Genomic DNA, 7,259 nt, shown 5'->3' on the forward strand with positions numbered 1-7,259 from the left:
TGTGCAAGAAATGCTCAGTATTCAAGCAGACAGTGAAGCCAAACCAAGTGTAGTAAAACTCCGAAGATCTAATATCCGACCATTCGAAAATCCCTATAGTTTGGCATCGAGATTACCAGGGATGATTCCCACACTCCCTTCAGTCCTTTTCCCCTTCACTGGGAGATTTATTATAATACAATGAAGCATCTAAAAAAAAAAGTGAATTAAAATGTGTTAGTGTATTAATGTAGTAGTAACATCCAATAGTCCAGAAAATCTGCTAGTCCGGCACCACCAAAGTCAGACTATCAGAGTTTCACTGTACTATTGTCCCTGTTTGATGTGCCTTGGACCTGGAGATCAGAGGGCAGGGACATTTGTAGGCAGTGCCAGCAGGTTACCCAACTCCCCTCCCTTTCTCCCCCTCCTCCAAATAATCATTAAACATGTTGAAGGTACTTGACCATGTATAAGATGTTTGTTTATTGTGTCCCTCCAAAATACATTTAAATTTAAACCCTCTGCGTGTCCCTAAAACAGGCAATGGAAGCTGTTTCCTTTGAGCTCTCTATGTTCCACATTGAGGTAACTAACAGGAGCTCTAACCAAAGTAAAGAGATACAAAAAATGCTGAAGGTACTTAACAGAATCTGTGAGGAGAGAAATCGAGCAGCAAAATCAACAAAGAGTGATCAGCAATAATCAAAATTGCAGAAATACAAACCGGAGGTCATTCAGCTAATGCATGCAGTGAAAATCCTGAGTGCTTTTACTTTAATCTTCCTGCTTCCAACCCACTGATATAGAAGACAAGTGGAATCCTTATTGTAGCCCAGTACTTGGGAGTGGTGGTAGGAACACCAAAATGAAGCTCGTCACAGCATACACAGAAATGTAACTATCTACTGATTTAGATTATTCTTGCTGTAGATAAGCTGCTCCTTAATTATTGCCATAAAATTCCCTATGTAATAGAAGAAATGACACACTTCTGGAGTTGGGAAGATTAAAGAACAATCAGGATAACAGCCCAGGTGTTATAACTGGAGTTGCAGTGGAAAATCAATGCAAATGAAAATCAAGCAGCTTCAAGAACAGGCAGCAAATCTTTTATAGCCCCATGTGATTTACATTAATTAAGAAACAGATCTGTTATGTGCTTTACTTACACAAGTGAGCTATTTGCCAAAATTTACGACTTGTATTACAGGAATTCTGGTGGCTCCATGGTTCCTCCTTCATTTATCCAGTTGTGGTAAGGCAGCTGTTGCTGCCAAATTAACTGGTATGCCACAGTGCTTAATCCAGCTACCGGCTGCTTTAAGGGCTAGTGCTAAAATCAGAGCAAAGGGTGTGTCTTCAGCTACACTTACACTTGTGATTGAATATCACAACTGAAGGGAAATCAACCCACATTCCTCCCTTGCCCCTTTGTCCCTTTCCTCTACCTCCCCAGGAAGGGTTTAATCAAGGACTACAGTGCTAACCATTAGTGAGAAGTAAAAATACTAGTGACTAGTGCCACGTAACAATTTATTCTTTCCCAGAAGTTCATTTTAAGATTTAAACACCTGGCTCCAACTTGTCGGTAGTAAATAGCTTGCAGAATGGGAAAAGGCACTGTCTGTAAAGCTCATGGGGAGATGCATTTCATCTGAGGGAGGTGGTGTTGGAGGGCACAAAGTTGAGATTATTAGAATTCTTCCCCCACTCGCATCACTCCACGGAGGTTCAGCTAGTTACAGCATTGACAGGTTTCAACAACTTGCATTTGTATAGAGCCATTAGCTTTTTAAAATGGAAAGTGGGCTTGGTGACAGTGGAAAGTGGATCCAGAGGGTGGGAAGTGCTGGTGTCTGGTGATGCTTTTGACTGCCGGCATCGGAATTTGATTCACTTCATTCCTTTGCTTTGGAAGCCTCAGCCTTTGGGCAGGAAGAATAAACAGGAACTATTGCAGTTCAAGGAGAGATTAAAAGAGAAGACTGAAAGGTTGGTTTAAAGAAATGGGTTTTCAAAATGAGAGAGAGATGGTGAGTAGGAACCAAGTAGTTTCAGGTTCAATGCCGGGAGGTGGAAGCAGCCAAGGTCAGAGGTATGTCAGGTTTAGGGGCGGGTGGATATAGATGTTATTGGGTAGAGAGGGGCTGGAAGGGAGAGAATTAAACAGAGAACAAACATTTTAAATTCCTTATCGGATCTCGACTGGTTTAGATCAGGTAAATAGAGCAGTGCTGTTCCCATTAGCAGATGGTTCAAGAACCAGTGGCTACAGATTTCACCTGAAGGGCAAAAGATGCATAAGGGATGGAAAATGTTTTTTTTATATGCAGAATGTGATATTGGTCTGGAACTGAATGCCTGCAATAGTGGTGAAAATTGTCAAAAGGGCATTGTATGTGTACTTAAGGGAAAATAATTTACAAGACCAAAGAGTCATAGGACTGAATAAATTGGTGTACAGGGAGCTGGTGTGGACTAGATGGAGTGAATAGTCTCCTTCTGTGCCATTGATTCTATGATTGTAATTGTAATATGTTGAAGATTGGAAGTTTGAAATTAAAATTTGATGGTGTTAACATCAATAATGAAAATTCCACTATCTTCAGTGGAAGCATTTTATACTGTCTGCAGAATCATTTGCGAAGTTTTAATGGATCAGATCTAGAAGCACACTTAAAGAGTGTGAAGTGAATGGAGTTGTAGTAGACTTTTCTCTCTGTTCTGAATCCTATAGTTCAATCATAAGTTCATCTGTGCTGTGATGGGAATGTGTTTTTTGGTCTGATTTTTTCCAAAAGGGTCCCGTTAGTAGTGGAACTTCCAGTCATTTTGCCCCCTCACTAGAATCTCTTTCTAAAGCAAGCCTCCATGATTCCATCTGACTCTTGTTCATGGGTCCTCTCGAGTCTGATGCAACCCCACCCCAGTCTTATTCACCTCACTGTTGGATCAGTTCTAAACTTGTTAAAAAGCAGTCGTATCAGTGACATATTGCAAGTGGACAACTAGCTTTCCTTAAACTTGAGATACAAGAAACGTTTGTACTTGTCATAGTTTCTCTTCACCTGATGATGGTACGTCCTGTTGTTCCATGGATGGTACTAGTGGTTGGTGACTATTCTCCATAGGGCTTTATTCAGAAGGGATTGACCCACAAAGTGTGGGATTCAGTTTTTCCACTGCCTTTACACTATCAGAGAGAACTGGTGTCCATGTCTCACTCCCCTGGCTTGTGCTGGATTTCCTGATATCAAATAAGGCAGCAGAATTTATAGTTGATCACCACCTTGTGTGAGAGTCGGAAAACTATTAATCAGAATTCTTTTCCTATTTGTTATTTAAAAGAAAATGCCAAGTTTTGGCTCAGATTTCTGAACAATTAGCCTCTTAAATCTTTGTGGATAAATCTTTGTGTTTGAAGGGAGAATCAAACTTGGGAAACACCTATCTCTGCATTTAGTTCTCTGAAACACTTTCTGTCAGGTGGGATTTGGGAGCCGGAAAGAAGTCTCTGCCTGATTCTGGAGTTGAATGAAGAGCAGACAAGGCACTGGAGGATTGCTGGGGTTTATGGTGTCACGTATTTCCTTATGATATAGGAGACCATTCAGCTCATTGAGTCTCTACTTGCTCACACAGAAATCCCATTAATTCCATACCTCCACTCATTTCTCTGTAACTTTTTCTCTCTCACATGCCCATCATCTCTCCCTGATACTCCTACTAGCCAATTACACTGGGGGTAATTTGCAGTAGCCAATTTTATCCCCCAACGAGAATATCTTTGGGACGTGGGAGGAAACCAGACCTGTGGAGACCCACCCACCTGCAAGGAGAATGGGCAAACTCCACATGGACAGCACTGGATATCAGGAACCTGCGTCACTGGAGCTGTGAAGCAACAGCACTACGTGAGTCAGCGTCCTTGGGGTGGGGGAGTCAGTTACATAAAGCAATAGTTTCCTAAGTAGTGCACTGCTGACAAGGCACATTCAACATAATGTCATTCACCTAGACTCTTAATGATAGTGATAAGGAGTTTAAATGCATTCTAGTCTAGTGCTATCTTATAGGTATTTTGCACATACCTATAGTCATGGTTTCGTCAATGACAGGCTTAAGTTATTAAGAACCTTCTGTTATAGAGATTATGTTTGTTTGATAGAATTGATGTCTGCATTCCTTAGCAACAGTTCAGAAGCATGTTGAAAGATTAATAAAACTGAATATTGTGTCTCATGGTTTCAACCACTGGTAGAAAGTTAACAAAAGTTTCCTGGCAACTTTTTTCCTCCCACTTTCCCCACAGGAACCACCTACATCACATGACATTTTGTTCAGCTTGGTTGAATTCAAGGTGTGACTGAGGTGGTTTAATGTATTCCTGCTTTCACTGATGACAGTCTGAATCCAGTCTGAATAGCCAGGATGGACACTTTCCACTGACTGGTAATTTTGGAGTAGGTTTTGCCACAGTCCTTGCATGACGGACCAACACATGAATTCAATGTTGAGAGGGGCAGAGAAAATCTTCAGTAACTGGGTTTGGGGTTTAAATCCTTCACCTGAAACCACAATTTTGTTTTCTTCAGTGAATGAGTTTTTCGTGATTTCGTTCCAAACTACTTAGATTTATCTGTTCATAGGATGTTAAGCATTGTTGGAAAGAACACTACTTGTTGCTCATCCTGAATTTCTATTTCAGAGGGTTGTTGAGCCAACCAGATTGGTTGGTCTGGAGTTGCAGATTAAGGACAACAGACTTCCTTCCCTGAAGGTCACCAATGACCAGCGGGGTGCGGTGGGGAAGGGGGTTTGCTTTTAAAACAATCTGGAAACTCTGTGGTGACCAGCAGTGGGATTTGAACTTGCACCTCCAGATCGATAATCCACTAACTTGTTTTCTCTTTCCCCAGTTCTGACAAAAGGTCCTTGACCTGAAAATTTAACTCTGTTTCTCTTTCCATCAATGCTGCCTGGCCCACTAAGTGTTTTCGGCACTTTTTGTCTAAATTTCAGATTTCCAGCATCTGCAGTTCTTGATTTTCAATAATCCAGCCCTCTGTTATCCTAATATGCCCCGTGCAGTAATAGTCTGCAATTAAAACTATGGAGCTAACAGTGTAAATTGTTCAGATACATAGCAAGTGACTCAATATTCTGACAAAGTTTCTTTGACCTGGAACATTAACTCTATTTCTCTTTCCACAGATGCTGCTTGACCTACTGAGTATTTCCAGGATTTCCTATTGCTGTTTCAATGTGTTTTGATCTTTTTCTGCAGAGTGTGAAGAAGTAACGTCACCAATTTTTAAAAAAAAGGCTAAGTTATAATGGGAGAATGGAACTTTCTGAGCGACTGGCTGGATTCCATCAAAAACCATGCACCCATGCTGGGTCGCATCTGGCTCCTCCTCATGATGATCTTCCGTATTCTCGTCCTGGCCACGGTGGGGAGTGACATTTTTGAAGATGAGCAGGAAGAGTTTGCCTGTAACACACTACAGCCGGGTTGCAAGCAGGTCTGCTACAGCAAGGCGTTTCCCATCTCACCCTTCAGGTTCTGGGTCTTCCACATTGTGTTTCTGTCTGTGCCGTCCTTGTTGTTTGTGGTCTACGCGGTCCACCTGTCCTCAAAGGATGAAGAGAAGCAAGAGAAAATTGGCCTCATCCAAGGACAGGAAGTAAATGGGGTGCCAAGAATACAGCAGTGCTACATCGTTCACGTCATACTGCGACTGTTGGCTGAAGTTGCCCTGGTTGTTTCTCAGTATTTAATATTTGGCCTCTCAATTGAGCCCCAGTTTCTGTGCACTGGTTTTCCTTGCCCACACACTGTGGATTGTTTTGTGTCCCGCCCAATGGAGAAGACTGTGTTTTTAGTGTTTTATTTTGCAGTTAGCATCCTCTCTGCAATTATCAGCCTTGTTGAGCTGGTACACATACTTAAAAAGATATTCTACCGGCAGCAACTAAAAACCTTTGAGCAGCAGAACCGGTCAAACAGTGATTACGAGAAGGGTAGGGACCCCCACTCAGTCCAGTTGTTGGACAAGATGGTTATGGTGAATCTCAGCTCCAACCATTCTGACATAGATTCTACTCGCAAGACCAAGTCACTGGGTAGCAGTAACAGTGGAAGATCTTCGCAATCAAGTGCAAAGAAACCTCCCCTCAATATCTAAGAAGTGCATCAGGCAACTGTGGTTATAGTAATGAGAAGGAGATTCCAACATTCAAGATGCAAAAATCACTGATTCAAACATTTATGAATATTGAGTGTAAACAGAATCAGTTATCATTCATCCAGCTCCACTTTCATGGAGCATATATATTTGGTTGATTGTTTACCTGTTATTTGACAGACAATGGAGGTTGGTGAGATATTCTGGAAATTGACTTGATAATTTTTTAATCAGAGATTAGGGGTCACACAGTGGCACAGCAAGTAGAGCTGCTGCTTCACAGCTCCCATGACCCGATTTCAATCCTGACCTCGGGTGCTGTCTGTGTGGAGTTTGCACGTTCTCCCTGTAACCGCATAGGTTTCCTCACGTACCTCAGTTTCCTCCCACATCCCAAACAAGTATGGGTTGGTTGTTTAATCGGCCACTGTAAATTGTTCCTAGTGTGTAGGAGTAGCATCTGGGGGGAGTTGATGGAATGTGAGGAGAATAAATTGGGGATTCATGCAGAAATAGTGTAAGTGGGTGTTTGATGGTTGACATGGACTTGGTGAGCCAAAGGGCTTGTTTCTGTGCTGTATGTTTTTAACTCTATTACAGAGAATGGCATTTGGTGGTAGTGGGGTCTGTGGCAGAGTAGAAATTAAGAGCCAGCTAGCTGCCTGAGAAACCGTGGCCTCAACCTGTTCAATCCCCATTGGCCTGCAAGGCTAAATGATGAAACTCTGTGGAGGTAGAAAATGCATTTAGAAATGTTCCATTTTGTTCATGTTGACCTTTTCCTTCTGATATCCTGTCTGTCTATTTGTTCACAAGATGTAGACATTGCTGGCAATACCTGCCCCTAGTTACCTATGGACCAGAGGATATAGTTGAGACTCAACCACATTGGCTTGGAGTCACACATAGGTGAACCTGGATAAGGATGGCAGGTTCCCTTCCCTGAAGGATACCTTCTACAACAGTCCAGTGGTTTCACACCTGTTGCAACAGAAGTTAGTTTTTATTTTAAATTTCAGATTTAATTCCTTGAATTCCAGGTGCCTTACTGGATTCTCTCAATTAATGGTCCAGAACTTTGGCTGTTGC

At 42.0% G+C, this 7,259-nt stretch overlaps 1 protein-coding gene across 1 annotated transcript; it reads left to right on the top strand.

The window, feature by feature from the left end:
- The first annotated feature begins 5,318 nt into the window (after nucleotides 1-5,318).
- LOC127582814 (gap junction delta-3 protein-like) lies at nucleotides 5,319-6,170 on the top strand. Its single transcript, XM_052038380.1, has one exon. The coding sequence runs from the start codon at nucleotides 5,319-5,321 to the stop codon at nucleotides 6,168-6,170; it is 852 nt and encodes a 283-aa protein (XP_051894340.1).
- Nucleotides 6,171-7,259: the final 1,089 nt, after the last annotated feature.

The sequence above is a fragment of the Pristis pectinata genome, chromosome 25, assembly GCF_009764475.1.
Source record: "Pristis pectinata isolate sPriPec2 chromosome 25, sPriPec2.1.pri, whole genome shotgun sequence".
Lineage (NCBI taxonomy): Eukaryota > Metazoa > Chordata > Chondrichthyes > Rhinopristiformes > Pristidae > Pristis > Pristis pectinata.

Excerpts from the sequence above, each read along its gene's own strand:
- LOC127582814 (XM_052038380.1), top strand. The coding sequence starts at position 5,319 with ATGGGAGAATGGAACTTTCTGAGCGACTGGCTGGATTCCATCAAAAAC.